This window comes from Myotis yumanensis, unplaced genomic scaffold (genome assembly GCF_028538775.1).
Source record: "Myotis yumanensis isolate MYYU_CA2020_CCGP unplaced genomic scaffold, mMyoYum1.0.hap1 SCAF_14, whole genome shotgun sequence".
NCBI lineage: Eukaryota > Metazoa > Chordata > Mammalia > Chiroptera > Vespertilionidae > Myotis > Myotis yumanensis.
This window is the reverse complement of record NW_027223765.1, coordinates 10,537,121-10,551,968: the sequence shown is the minus strand read 5'-3', so window position 1 is coordinate 10,551,968 and position 14,848 is coordinate 10,537,121. Positions and strand designations below refer to the sequence as shown.

Genomic DNA, 14,848 nt, shown 5'->3' with positions numbered 1-14,848 from the left:
TTCCTTTCCCTATGTAGATATTGTATCTTCAAAAAATACTGGATCCACTCTCACTGGTTAGGCTCAGTGGATAGAGCACCGCCCTGCAGACTGAGGGGTCCCACATTCAATTCCAGACCCAGGGTATGTACCTTGGTTGTGGACTACATCCCCAGTAGGGGTCCTGCAGGAGGCAGTTGATTGATGTTTTAACTCTGTCTCTCTCCCTTCCTCTCTGTAAAATCAATAAAAAAATATTTTTTTAAAAAAAATCCTGGATCCTTCTGCCGCTGTATCCAATGGGGCCAAGTCTATTTTTCCATAAAGTCTGTTCAGGCAGAATGGCCTGCCTATCTGTGAAGGGCCCTGAACTCATTTCTATAGGGTAACACCCAGTTGCTCTACAACGATGAAGATCTGGCCGAGATTGGAAGTTCCACAGTCCAAAGAGCATGGATTTTGAAGCCAAAATGGGTTCTAATTCTAGCCCCACTATTTATCGTCCAGTGACTTAAAGCAAAGTCCCTAGCCTCCCTAAAACCTCAGTCGTCTCATTTATAAAATGGAAGTAGTAGTACCCACCCTAGCCCAAGAGTGTGGCTCTGGGCATCCAGTGAGATGAAGAGCCTAAGGGGCTTTAGCTCCAGAAAGCACAACCCAGTGAGGACACGGGCGCATTTCATTCTCTCTCTGCTTTAGTCCCACGCTGAATGGCGGGAAGCCTGGTGCTCTCAAGCCAGGAAACCCCAGCTTTGGTCCCTGATCTCCGTCACCGAACCCTATAAATAACTTGGCTAAGTCACTGCCTTCCTTTGAGTGGCTGCTTCTCAGCGTGAAGAATGAGGGAGTTGTTGCAGGTGGTTCCTCCTGGCTGAGTCACTCTCGGGTTTTCTATGCATTCCCGGGTTTGGTCTGAATTTCCCCGACCCGCCGAGAAAGAATCACCCCGACCCGGCGGGCGCGCGCCCAGCCCCCAGCATTGGCTCTCACCCGCGCGCCCCTGCCTGCCCTTGCTCCCGGCCCTGGCCCCGCAGCCCCGCCCGGAGCCGTCTCCCCGCCTCCCGCTTCTCCGGGGCGATCGGGGTGATCGAGCCTGAATCGGAGCCCGCTCACCCGCTGCCGGGGGGCAGTCGCCACCCTTGGGTCGCCAGCGAGGTGGCTGTGGGCTCGGCGGGGCGGGGCGGGGCGGGGCGGGGCGCGCTCTCCTCTCCCCACGGGAGCGCGGGGGACGTGGGCAGGGCGGGGGTGAGGCCGGTGGAGGGCGCATCGGAGCCTCGGCGAGGATGGGAGTCCCTGGAACCCCGAGCTGAGCGGCGGGGAGGGCGCACCGGAGGAAGGCGAGCCCCGCTGTTCCTCCGGGAGCCCCGCACCGTGCCCGCGCCGCCGCGATGATCCCCCCGAGCTGCGCTCGCCAGGACGGCGTGGACAGGCTGCCCGAGGAGGCAGCGAGCGCCGAGCAGCCGCCCTCTCCGGCATCCACCGGCAGCCAGGAATCCAAGGTACCAAGCGCATTGCCCCAAGAGAAGCAAACTCTCCTTTTGTGCCCCTATCTGTCCACCTTGGTTTCCTCTGAACTGGCGCTGGCGCGGGGGGTGGGCTGAGACGGGCCCCCTAAGTCCACCAGGTTTCAAGGGCTGGTTTCTCCCTTGAGACCTGAGTGTCCGGCTGGACTCGCCGCTCAGGTGCTGGACCAGGTTCCTGTGGACCCAGCCTCCTCGCCCTCACACCCCGCGGGCTTCGCTGGGCTTCTGCCCCGCGAGCTCACGCAATTCACCTGGACCCCGAGGTCAGAGAACGCGCTCTTGGGTGCTGATGGCTTAATTGTTCTTTGCCTGTTTGTGCCTCAAACGCCTGTGGGTATTAGGCGGCTTCTGGGGGCGGAGGGGACGGACAGCCCAGGGCTATTCCTCCAGAAAAGCCAGGAGGGCGTTTGCGGGCCAGCAAAGGGTTGTCTGAATCCGAGGGTCTCCGAGACCCTCCGCTTACCAGAGCTCAGCCCGCACTTCGGATGCCGCGGGTTTCAGGGACACTGGGCGGTGGGAAAGGCTGTGGTGGCGGGAACGGGGATGCTCCTCTGGTGGAAGTTAACACTCGCGGAACTTTCATTTGCTTCTCTGAGTTACGCGAACACGTACACAGAACCGACCCGCGGCACCTCTCCTGTCACTGCTGCTCTGAAACTCTGGTGGGTGCCAGGCATCTGTTTGGCAATCTTGGAAGAGGATCCAGGGAAATGCTGCCGCCGGCAGGGGAGATGCCATTTGGAGTGAAAACTGTAAGATGGAATTGGTAGTTGGATGGATTTTTTAGAAGTGCAGGGTTCCTGGCTCTTTATACAGGTCTCCCAGTGAGTTCCCCCAGCATATTGGGGGGTCGTTGTGTAAGAGTGAAGGAAAGAGAGGTGCCAGTTTGGAGGGCAGGTCTGAGGGGGCCAAGGAATCCCCCTTCTCTGCCTCCCCACACACCCCTGGAAGCCACTGACACATGGAAGGATCAAAATCACAGCTAAGTGGCTTTCAGTTTAAGCGTCGCTGGGCACGGTACATATCCCAGCCCCCGGAAGTTAGGAGGTAATCCAAGACAGAGAGCTCTGCATGCTTCTTGTTTTTATGTAGACTTTTCTGCTAGATGTCTGACCTGGGGCATGTGTGTCCACTTTTCTAAAACACTTGGAAATAAGGGCAAAGCCTCACTTTGCAGAGTCATGGTGAGGAACAGGTGAGATGAGCTGAAGGCCACCCTGATATACTCCCACCTGAGAAAAGGAGATGGCATCCTTCCGGCCCCAGATGATCCCCTCCAGAGCAGCCTCACAACCCTCACACACGTACCACTCTTCTCCACCCAGAAGTGTCTGGGTGTCTCATTGTCCGTCCTTGACCATCAGTCACCCAAGTGATATGGGTTAGTGGCCATTTCAAAGGTGATCTAGAATCCTGAAAATGAATGTAGCTATACTCAAGAGTGAAGCTGGCATTTATTGAATTTTAGAGACAGGAAAGGAGAGAAACATCAATGGGAGAGAGAAACATCAATCCGTTGCTTCCTGTAGGCACCCCAACTGGGGATCGAACCCACACCTTAGGTAGGTATGTGCCCTGACTGGGAATCAAGTCCACAACCTTTTGGTGCACGGGATCATGATCCAGCCAACTTAGCCACCCGGCCAGGACGGCATTAAACTTTTTGAATCGGGCCTGTTGCTCTGCAGTAGGTGAGTTCTGGAAAGTGCTTAGCATTTAGATACACAGCAGCCGGGTTCAAGCACACCACATGGGCTTGCTATTTATAGATATCCTAATGTAAATTCTTTGGCAACACAAAAACTACCTATGTAATAGCCATAATTAACCACCAATTTATCTGGCTTATGGTTTCGGATTTGTACACGTCAGTGTTTCTCAAACACGCCTGAAGTCTGTTTACACATTCCTAAATTTGCTGTCATGGCTTAGGTGCTCTTAATCAGTGGAGATGGTCTATGCATTAGGGGGAGGGACATGAACCCCAGGAAATTGAATACAAAACAGTGCACCAGAATGAATTCTCCTTGGCACAGCCTTGTGATATTCTCTAAGGGTCCCATGGTGTGGAGGAATGTGTGGTGAGGAGGCAGGATGACGAGAAACGGGGGCAGAGGCAGCCTCCGTTCATTCTCCACCAGGCACGCCACATCTGAAGGCTCACTGGCATTTGCAAGAATCTTCCGACAGATGAGAGCCTGGTGAGGAAAATGTGAGCACGGCAGGAGCAATCACTCCATCTTACTCCTCTGAAGTGCTTTGTTTGTCTGAGCACCAAGTGGGACAAGCCTGGGCATTCACCTTTCTCAAGAAACATTTTTAAAATAACTTTTTAAGGAAACCTTTCTCTCTGATGATAACAGTAACAAACACTTTTTGTAGAAATTTGCAAAGTCCAAGCAAAAATAAAGAAAAGAATAAGGTCGCCTATTGGCCAAAATCCACAGGCAGCTACTGATAATGTTTGACCTATATCGTATGTCCTTTTTCATCTCTTTTATATTTGCCCAATTGAGAGAACAGGGTGCACATCTACTCAATGCTTGCTACATGTCGGACACAACCTGACTGTTCAGGATTACCCTCTGAAGGCAATTGCACTGCTATTTCCATTTTATGGATAGGCAAGTGGAGGCTCAGAAAGATGACTTTCCCTCAAGAACTCGTAGTTGAGTGACACAGCAAGGACAGGGACTCAGGTGGCACTGGTCAGAAGTGTGAGTTCTCAACCACACACATCTCCCATTTCATCCAACATCCTAACCCAGTATTTTACATGCCACTAAAAGTCATTTGCAGCAGTTATTTTGGCCTTCTTAAGAAATATTTGAAAATGAATTGAGCCACAGTATCACATGAAATGATTACAAACCAATTCTTGTCCAGGTTCTAGATTTTGGTTTTGCTGCCCTTTCCCTGAAAGTATATTTGTGGAAGTAATTAAATGGAATATCACAGAATCATCTGGAAAATGAGGCCCACGACAAACCCTTTAGTCCAGAGGGTTCAATAGAAGAGGAATGATGATGATTCAATGCCCTGAGCACATAAAATGTTTCCAGAAGCACATTTCTTGGCAGATGCTTTGCGCTGCTAAATCATAGGATATCAGAATTGGAAACACTAAAGATCATCTATTCCAGGTAATTTTTAAATGATGGATAATTTTATTATGTACATTTATTTTACGGTGGAGAATTTCAACATACACAAAAGTAGAGAAAACAGTATGAAGAAACATCATGTACCTAATCACCTGGCTTCATCAATTATCAATTTATCATCTTGTTTCGTCTATTAACCCTTCACACACACACACACACACACACACACACACACACACACACTGGATAATGCTAAGCAAATTCCAGACATCAACTTATTTCATCTATAACTATTTCAGGTCACATCTCTAAAAGACAATGTCTCCTTTTATAAACCCATTATCACATGTTCCAGGTGTTCAAGGGTCAATATATTCTTTGGAGGTTCATGAATGATCTTTTGAAAATCCATAAACAACCAGAACATTCAAAATTGTGCAAGTAATGGACATGTGCATCATCCAGGGAACGGACTGTTAGCTTATACCAGATCAGTAAAATGTCTATACCTTCAAAGTTTATTTAAATATCCCCCTTTATTTTGTCTCTTGAGTAAATCCAGGCCCAGAGGGAGATGGTGATTTACCTAAGATCACACAGCTAGTTCCTGGCAATACCCGTGTCTAAAAACCCTGTCTTGAACTTTGGATACCCCGATGCAGTTTCTTCAGAGCGAATTCCTGTAAGCACAAGTGGCAATGTAGTTCATATGGCTTTCTTTTTCATCAAATTAGTTGAGGTGAAAGAGTTTGAAAGCCATGAACCTCTCCCATCTATCTTTCCACTAACTATTCCAGAAAAACCACAACCTAATTTATTTTCTAAGTGCTTGACAGAGAACATGGAACACTAAGGAAAAATTCACATTTCAGCATCCCTTATTTCAATGAATGTCTTTTCTCCTACCAAGTTATTGACGGAATTCTAACAACATAGCTCTCTAATCCATTTAGAATTGGTTTCTTGGTATGGTGTTAGGTAGGGGTCAAGATTCATTATTGCACTGCACCACCAACTTTGCCATAAATCAAGTGACTGCATATCCCATTTATGTGGAGGTTTCTGTAATGCCCCATTGGTCTATTCGTCTATCCTTGTACCAAGGCAGCCCTGTCTTGATGTAAAGGCTTTATGAAAAAGTTTTGTTATCCAGCAGATTAAGTCCTCCAGCTTTGCCCTGCTTTTTCAAAAATGGTTTTGGTTTCTTTGGGCCTTTGGCATTTCTATGTGCATTTTAGAATCAGCTAATCAATTTCCACAAAAACACCTGCTAGGATTTTGATTGGCATTGCAATAAATCTAAAAATCCATTTGGAGTGCAGGACATGTTTATACTAGAAGTTCTTCCAATAATATATTCCACACTAGTGTGTTTTCTTCTGCCATTAGCTGAGAACAGAATTTCATTACTTTTGCATTTGGGCTCTCATTAACTGAGAACATAATTGCATTACTTTTGCACGTGGGGGCTTCCCAGGTCAAAATTTGAGCCCCAGGTCTGTGATTATGAATTCCCAGGGAAATTATTTATTCATTCATTTATTCATTCATTTTCTAGCTATGCTTAGATTTCTTTGTCATCTACCTGAGTTGGTGAGAAGTTTGTTTTTCGTTCATTCCTTTCTCTTTTTTGATCTCCAATTCATGTAGGCATCCAATTCCAACCCCCTACATTTATTTCTATTCATGGTAAAATATACATAACATAAAGCATACCATTTTAACCATTCCTTCAGTGGACTGTTCTGTGGCATGAAATATAGTCACATTGTGTGCAATCGTCACCACCATCTGTCTCCAGAACTTCTTGCCAAACTGAAACTCTGTACCCATTAAATATTAATTCTCCATCCTCTCACTCAAGCCCCTGGCCACCACTGTTCTATTGTCTGTCTCTATAAATTTGACCACTCTAGATTCTTCATGTGAGAGAAATCATGTAATATTTGTTCCTTTGTGACTGGCTTATTTCACTTAACATAAATCTTCAAGGTCCATCTATGTTGTGCTTTGTGTCAGAATTTCCTTCTTTCTTAAGGCCGAATAATATTCAATTGTGTGTCTGTACCACAATGGTTTATCCACTTTTGTTTATCCACTCATCTGTTAACAGACACTGGGTTGCTTCCTCCTTTTGGCTATGTGAATAATGCTGCTATGAATTTGGGTGCACAAATATCTGTTCAAGTCTCTGCTTGAATATATAGCAGGAAGTGGGATGGCTGGATTACATGGTAATTCTATTTAACTTTTTGAGGAATCATCATACTGTTTGTCACAATGGCAGCCCCATTTTAGATTCCTACCAGCATTGCAAAGGGTTCCAATTTCACCACATCTTCTCCAACACTTATTTTTTTCTATTTTTTAGATCTTAAGGGGTGTGAAATGATATCTCATTTTGATTTTGACTTGAATTTCCCTAATATTAGTGAAGCTGAGCATCCTTGCATGTGCTTATTGGCCATTTGTGTATCTTCTTTGGAGAAATATCCACTCAAGGCCTTCGCCCATTTTTAAATTGGGTTGTTTGTTTTCTTGCTGAGTCAGTAAATTTGAAGGACAAAGATCATTTAATTTTCTTATTGTTTGAATTGCATTTATTCACTAGAGAGGATTGTTTTACATATTTTTCAAATATTATTTGTCTTTTTTCTTTTGTGAATTCTTTATTCATGTCCTTGTACATTTTAATAAAGTATTCATCCGTTTCCTATTGATTTTTTAGAATTCTTTATAAATATTAAAACCACAATCTTCCATATATGTTGCTAACATTTTTCCAACTTATAATTTGTTTTCAATTTTATTACATTTTCAACATAGAAGATTTCTTTTTTTATGTTGTTAAATGTCACAAATTCATCTATGGTTTCTTCTTTCCATTTATATTTAGAAAAGTCTCCCCCACCCTGGGAGCAGATTAAATATTAACCCATATGTTTTTCTAGATCCTTAACATATACTTTTTTTTACTTTTATCACTTTACTCCATCTGGAATTTATGTTGATATGGGGTACAGAAGAAATACAATTTTCCCCCAAATGATTAATAAGTATTTCTATAACCATTTGTTGAATAATGTATTCTCTTTTTTTGAAATGTTACATTTCTTATGTAATAAATGACAATATGTATTGGGTTCTCTTTTAGAGTCATCTGTTACATTCTAATGATTTTGCATTTATTACTATACTGTACTTTTGCATTACTATTTAAATGTTTTAATTATTATAGCTTTTTGTTGTTGCTGTTAATGCTCACCTAAGGATATTTTCTCTATTAATTTTCAGAGAGAGTAGAAGGGAGGGGGAGAGACAGAGAGAGAGAGAAACATGGGTGTGAGAGAGACACATTGATTTGTTGGCACCCGTACACACCAGCCCACACAGGCCGAGGATCTAGCCTACAACCAAAGTACGTACCTTTGACCAGAATCGAACCTGTGAACCTTCAGTCTATGAGCCAATGCTCTACCCATTGAGCCAAACCGGCCAGGGCTAATTATTGTAGCTTTATAATAGACTGACAATTGATAATCTAAGTACCCTCCTAGGAGTTTTATTATTTATTTAGCTGTACTTGCCTTTTTGTTTTTCCTTCAAGTTATAAAAATTATATTTTGAAAGTAATTGCATTATACTTTTAAGATAATTTTAGTGAAATCTTTACAAATAATGAGATTTCTCATCCAAGAACATAGTATGTATCTTTCATGACTAAAATGTCTTTTATGCCATTCACATATGCTTGGTAATGTTCTTCAAATAATTCCTGCCTACTTCTCTGTTAGCTCTTGCCTGGGTATGTATACTCTGGGTTACTCTTAAGAACCATCTGTTATATTTTCTTAACTGGTTATAGCTGACATAGGAAATTTGCTTTATATTAACCTTATAATCTAAGATACTTTAGATTATATTTCTTATTCATTAGTCAAGAAATACAGTGTTGCTTACTGGCTCAGAGCATGGGCTCTGGAATCAGACACAGCCATCTTGAAATCCCATTGCGCCACTTTGGGATGCCATTTAACACGCTTCTCTGTCCTTGACTCTCCTGAGCGTCACTGTTCTTTCTGCAAAGTGAGCATAAGAATGCCCTCTGAAGCGCTGTCACTTGGGTTAAGTTAATTAGTGTGTGCTAAGTGCTTACCATAGCACCTGGTACAGAGTAAGTAAATGCTAGCTATTATAGGAGATTGTCATAATATCCCCAATAATAATTTTGCTTTTCTCATTCTCTCCATTTTTGGGGGGAGTAGGATAGGACCGATGTTTTGCAGTAAGTGTACACTGTCTATAAGTGTACATTGTGCATTTTTAGTGCTAAGGAGTGGTCTCAGCTCTATTATATTTCAAGCCACTCTGGAAACCACTGCAAATGTAGACATACAGCCTGAGAAATATAAGGTGGGGCTTTGCAAATTTAACTTCAAGACAAACTCATTTCCAACTAAATCATTCCTTAAGCCCCCCCTTCTACACCAAGTCCCAACTTCCCATTCATGAGGCAATTAAATTAAGACTGTCTTTCTTGTGTGCAAGAAGGGTAATGTTCCTTAGCTTACTAAGAATTTCCATCAGGAATGGAAGTGGAATTGTTTCAAATGACTTCTTGGCAAGTATCAAGGTAATCATGTGATTTGGGGAGCCTTTGGCCTCTTTATGTGATGGATTATATTAATAGATAGCCTAATATTAAACTCTTCTTACATTCCTGGAAAAGGTCCTACTTGGCCATGGGGATTTTCTTTTAATAAACTGCTGGGTTTTGATGGCCAATGCTTTATTATTTTTACATCTATATACATAAGGGAGATTGTTCTCTGACTGTAACTTTGTGTCCTTGGTCAGATTTTATTTTTATGAATATGCCAAGTTTTAAAAATGATTTGTGAAGATTCCATGGATGTTTTTGTTTTTTCTGTGGAACAGTTTATAGAACCCATCTCCTCTTTGTATGTTTGCGGTGGGGAAAAACTGTCAATAGTACATAAACCTAGCACCCATTTTTTGAAAAAGATTGGAAAACTTTTCACTTTTTTATTATATTTTTTTTTAAAGTTTGCTCAAGTCAGGTTGGTTAGCTTCTATCTTGCTATAAAATTATCCATTTCATTTAAATCTTTCTAACCTCTCTGGATGAGTTATTGTAGGACAGCCAGAGACCTCCCTTCAACCTCGTCTCCTCATCACTCTCTCTGGCAGGATTGCTAGGTGCTCCTATCCTGCGAACACCCTTGTTTGTAGTTCTCTGTTTATATAACATGAGTTCCTTAGATCTGGATTGGGAGTCAGGAGAGTTAAACAGCAGTGCTCACATTTGCACTTTGAAGGGTGAGGATAAGAGGAACCATTAATGTTGTAATATTGAAGCAAAGGATGGATTGTCATAGAGAGAACCTAGAGCCAGGGAGGTGAGCAATTCAGTTTTAAGAAAATGACAGAGAGAAAATGGGAAGGAAGAGAAAAGAGCACACAGGAAAGAACTTTCAAAGACAAGTAAAATTGCCCAGTTCCTCTTCAGAGAGTCACTTCACAGAGATTGATTGGGGGTGAACACTGGGTTCAACCAAGAGGGCCCTTATCTGGCCGGAGACTACAGATAAAGTCAGTGACCAGAATAATTGACTAGCAAGATGAGAAAATCATGGAGACAGGAAAATCTCAAAGGGTGAGGTAAGGAAGTCAAGAGAGCATTTAAGAGCCGATATTAGCAGTAAAGAAAATAAGGAGCAGGATGGAATGAGGTAGAAACAAAGTCATCAAGAATTCAGACTGTGAACACCATGTTTTACTGAAGTTCTTCTCTGCAATGTTGTTTGGTCCATAGGTTGTCAGACAACCCTTAGTTGGAAGGATTGGTCGTGAATCACAGTAATCTACACAGTAATCTCCTCATGTGGCAAGAAGATGGCAACAAAGACCAGACTTGTCCAAGAAAAGACTTTGATTTTTGGGGTTCCATTGGCATAAGTCATCTCTCCACAAAATGTAAAACCAGGTGTGGGTCAACAAGCAAGGCCTTGGATTGGAATAATTTCCTTCAGTCAGGGGGTCTTGCTGGTAAATAATAGTTATCCTATATAATAAAAGCCTAATATGCTAAGTATCAGGTCATCCAGTTGGCCATTCAGCCAATCAAAGAGTAATATGCTAATGATATGCTAAGGCCACTTACCCGCTTGCTATGATGTGCACTGACCACCAGGGGGCAGACGCTCCGACTGATAGGTAAGCATGCTGCTGAGGTCTGGCTGATCAGGACTGAGGGAGACTGACCGGATATGCCCTGGAGCCCTCCTGTGACCCTTCCCCAGCTGGCCAACCTCCCATGTCCCTCCCCAGCCCCAATTGTGCACCAGTGGGGTCCCTCGGCCTGGCCTGCACCCAGTCACAATCCGGGCTGAGGGACACCCCCCCCCCCCCACCCCATGAGTGCATGAATTTCGTGCACTGGGCCTCTTGTTATTTCTTATAATAGAAAAACTTCGCTGATCATCATTTTGGCAGAGGTCTGTTTTCTCCTCCCTGGATTAATCTTTTTTCTAAAAGTACAATGGAAATGCTCACCCTGGAGTTTAATAAGCTTAATGAGGTTTTTAGAACTGGTTTCTTTAACTATATCTTTTCAGCAGATATTGAACCAAAGTTTCATTAAGTGGGGTATATATGACTTGGGTGTACATATGAAAAGTCAATTGCAAATTGGATCTCTGTTCGTGGAACAATATTTTCCTACCAAGTTTCATTAAGAAATTTGAGAAGTTCCTTGGAAAAATGACAAAAATCACATGGCACAAATGCAATGAGTCTTTTAAATGAGATTCATGATTGGAAATTGCTAAAATAATTTTCTGATAACACATTATTACTACTTTGCAAAGTTAGCTGCTACTCTTCCTCCTGAAACATTTTCTTGGAGTTCCATATTTTGGGGGAAATGAGTTCTCTCCATCGCAAAGAAGTCCTGGGAAACCTCATCAGGCAAGGGTGCTCAAGAGAGGAGGCATCCTGGAGAGGCAAGACTTCCTGATAAGAGAGAACATGTCATTTTATGTTCCAAGCATTTCCCTGTTGGGAATTCTGCTTGCAAATTGTTCTATAATCTGGTTTCTATTTCCCTACTGTGAAAGGCGGAATATGTCGCATGGAATTTCATTCCTATACAACAGAACTGCAAATGCTTTGTAAATTTCAAAGCAATTATATTGTTTTTGTAATTTCCTTTTCCTGATTACTCAGAAGCGCCCTTTTAAACACCAGTTATTGAACTTTAGCATGTTGTCGTTTTTTCCCTTGTGCTAATGACTCCATACTGCTGTGTGATTCCAACATTTTTCTAACTCTCCCTACACAAAGGCCATCTCTCTCTGCAGGATTCTTTGAGGCTTCGAATTTGCTCCTTGTGATTTGCTTTTGTATTGGAAAATAAATCATCCAACTAGTTGGAATTTCGTGTTCCTTAAAGCAAAATAGAAATTGAACCTAATATCGGGCAATTAAATAGAGGATTTTGGGGGTGTGGGGGGGTATTATGTTATTGTTTTTTAACTTTTACTTAATGATTCATCTGGTAGTGATTTCTCAGAATTTTTGCTTACATTTCCTAGTTCTTGGCTGCATTTTCTAGAAGTCAGTTGCTGAGTTGCCCTGATAGGTTTGATATTCTTCCATTCTTATTCAAAAGGCAATGTGATTAAGCTGAAGTTGCTGGTTTTATTTGTTTCATTAATACATTTTTACCGGATGCTTAATATGTTGATCAGTTTGCTAGTGATCATCCCCAGTGGACACGCCCTTCCAAATAACATTCTAAAAGATAAATTCCTAGGTATGAGGTTCCATTATTATCAGTTTCTATGGAGTGAATTTTTCTCTAACTGCTATATTGGACTTTATCTCTTCTACTCAGGTAGATAACCTGTAAGTGAAATGATCAAAATAAGTATCTCATGAATAAGTTGCACAAAGCAAAAAAAAAAAAAAACGGGGGGGGTGGCAAAAGGGGAAAAAAATCCACCTTACAAAATTAAAGCGTGCAGTTGCCCTCGCTGGGTGGTTCAGTTGGTGGGAGCATCATCCCATATACCAATAAGTTGTGGGTTCGATCCCCGGTAGGGGTGCATATGGGAGGCAACCGATTGATGTTTCTCACATCGATCTTCCTCTCTCTCTAAAAATCAATAAAAACATACTCCCCGGTGAGGATTGAACATGCAATTTATGGTTCTTCTGATGAATAGAAGAAAGAACACGAGTAAAAGCCCAGAGGCTTCATGTCGAACCACACCTCAGCCCACTGCAGCCCCTCAAACGTGCTGCTTCTTGATCATTGTGAGTGGTCTTTCTTCCAGAAGGAATAGCATCCATCTGGTTCTGACGATCCCAGTGCTCTAGAACGTTAAGGGTTTTATGAATTTGTCTCAGAAAGCAATTTACATTGTTTCATCTATGATCTCTTTGTTTGTTCTTGTGATTAGAATTATTTTGGCAATGTTCCTATCATAGACTACCCATAAGGTGACCTTTGCAGATAGCAGGAAGTCAAAAAAACTGATCCTCTGATTTATAATAAATCATGGGGTTGAAGATGGGAGGTATGTTGAACTTGTCTGTCAGGATCCAAGAGCAAAATGCCAAGCCATCTAGCTTCATGGCAGGACCCCTTCTGGTTCTTCATTGAAACTTCATTCGTAAGTTTGTCCACAGCCTGGTCGGGCAGCTGCGCCGAGAGCCTGAATCTAGCCCTCACGACTCCTGTACCTGGTTCCTGGGCTCTGGACAGCAGCCGGGAGACAGACAGAGGCCCATGGAGAGGGCATAAGCTTTGACCTCATTTCCAATAGTGGGATTTAAAATGCCACCTGTCAGTTTAAGCTTCATAATATTCTAGTACCATCTATGAAAATATATTAGGAAAGAGGGAGAGAGGGAGGAAGGGTCACTAAACTTGTACATAGCCCCTTTTTCATTCATACTTTCTTCTCAGGGTATAGTAAGCATTAAATGAGAAAGTATATATGGATTACCATCACAGTATCTGGTATTAACTATATGTTCACTTACATGAAAGCCAGGGAATCTATTCTAAAAGTTATATGACATTTTAAGGCTGAAAAAGGCTGGAATCCTAGTCCGCTATTTGAGTAGAATAGATATTAGTATGCTTGCTTTATTTAAAAACACACACATACACTAAAAAAATAAAAATAAAAACCCCTTAGATCCTGCCAGAAATACAATGCCTTTTCTACTGCATAAATGTGACAGACAGTCCTGATGGTTCTCAGAGGTATCATGCTTTATGTATCTGGCCCAGATTCTAATTAATTGGAGCAAGCCAGATCCCATAAATGAAAAGTGCTGTAATTTGGAGGTGACAACTAATATGTCATTGCTATTCGGAATTCCATTTCATCATCAGGTACAGCAGTGCTGTGGGCCAGCCTCAGCAGACCATCTCTAGGACAAGATTTCCAGTGGAGACAGTCCCTGCACAATTGATGGGGCATTTACTGCCTTTCTATGAGCATCCTTATTAATGCCACTGTATTTAGTTAAGGTAACACTAGCTGCATGAACCGCCAAAGCTTACTGGTTTGACACAAAGAATACGTATATTTCTCACTCATCCAATAGTCTACAGTCAGTGTATTAGTTTCTATTGCTGCATAACAAAATGCCACAAATTTACCACCTTAGAACTACACATACTTATTATCTCACAGTTTCTGTGAGTTGAAAATCTAGGAACAAGCCAGAGGGCCCATTTGGCTAGACAATTACCAGAATGAAATTGAGGTGTCAGCCAGCCCTGCTATCGCATCTGAGGCTTGGGGTCCTCTTCCAAGGTCACAGGCTGTTGGAAAAATTCAGTTCTTTGCAGCTATTCTCTTGCTAACTGCAGGCCAGGAATGCTCTCAGTAACTAGAGGCCACCTCAGGTCCTTGCCACATGGCCACCCTCCTCTCATGACATGAGAACATATTTCTTAAAGGCCAACAGGATGCTCTCACTCCACTCTGCTAGGATGGCGTTTAATATAACATAGTAATCACCAGAGTGATCTTCCCGCACCTTTCTCATGTTATAGGACCTAACAAAGGGAGTGACTATCCCATCATATTCATAGGCCCCGCCCACACTGCAGGGGAGGGAATTACATACTCTTGCTCCCTAAGTCCTTCTTATCTTCTTTCACTTCACCTCCCCTTTCACCTCCTCCAACTCCTCCTC

The 14,848-nt window shown here is 42.7% G+C and overlaps 1 protein-coding gene across 3 annotated transcripts in view; it reads left to right on the top strand.

The window, feature by feature from the left end:
- The first annotated feature begins 1,263 nt into the window (after positions 1-1,263).
- Positions 1,264-14,848, top strand: part of STAC (SH3 and cysteine rich domain) — a 106,808-nt gene continuing 93,223 nt past the window's right edge. For all 3 annotated transcript variants that reach the window (XM_070391735.1, XM_070391734.1, XM_070391736.1), the window contains exon 1: positions 1,264-1,478. In XM_070391735.1, coding sequence (XP_070247836.1) covers positions 1,368-1,478 — 111 coding nt within the window. In that variant the 5' untranslated portion in view covers positions 1,264-1,367. The remainder of the gene's footprint in view (positions 1,479-14,848) is intronic.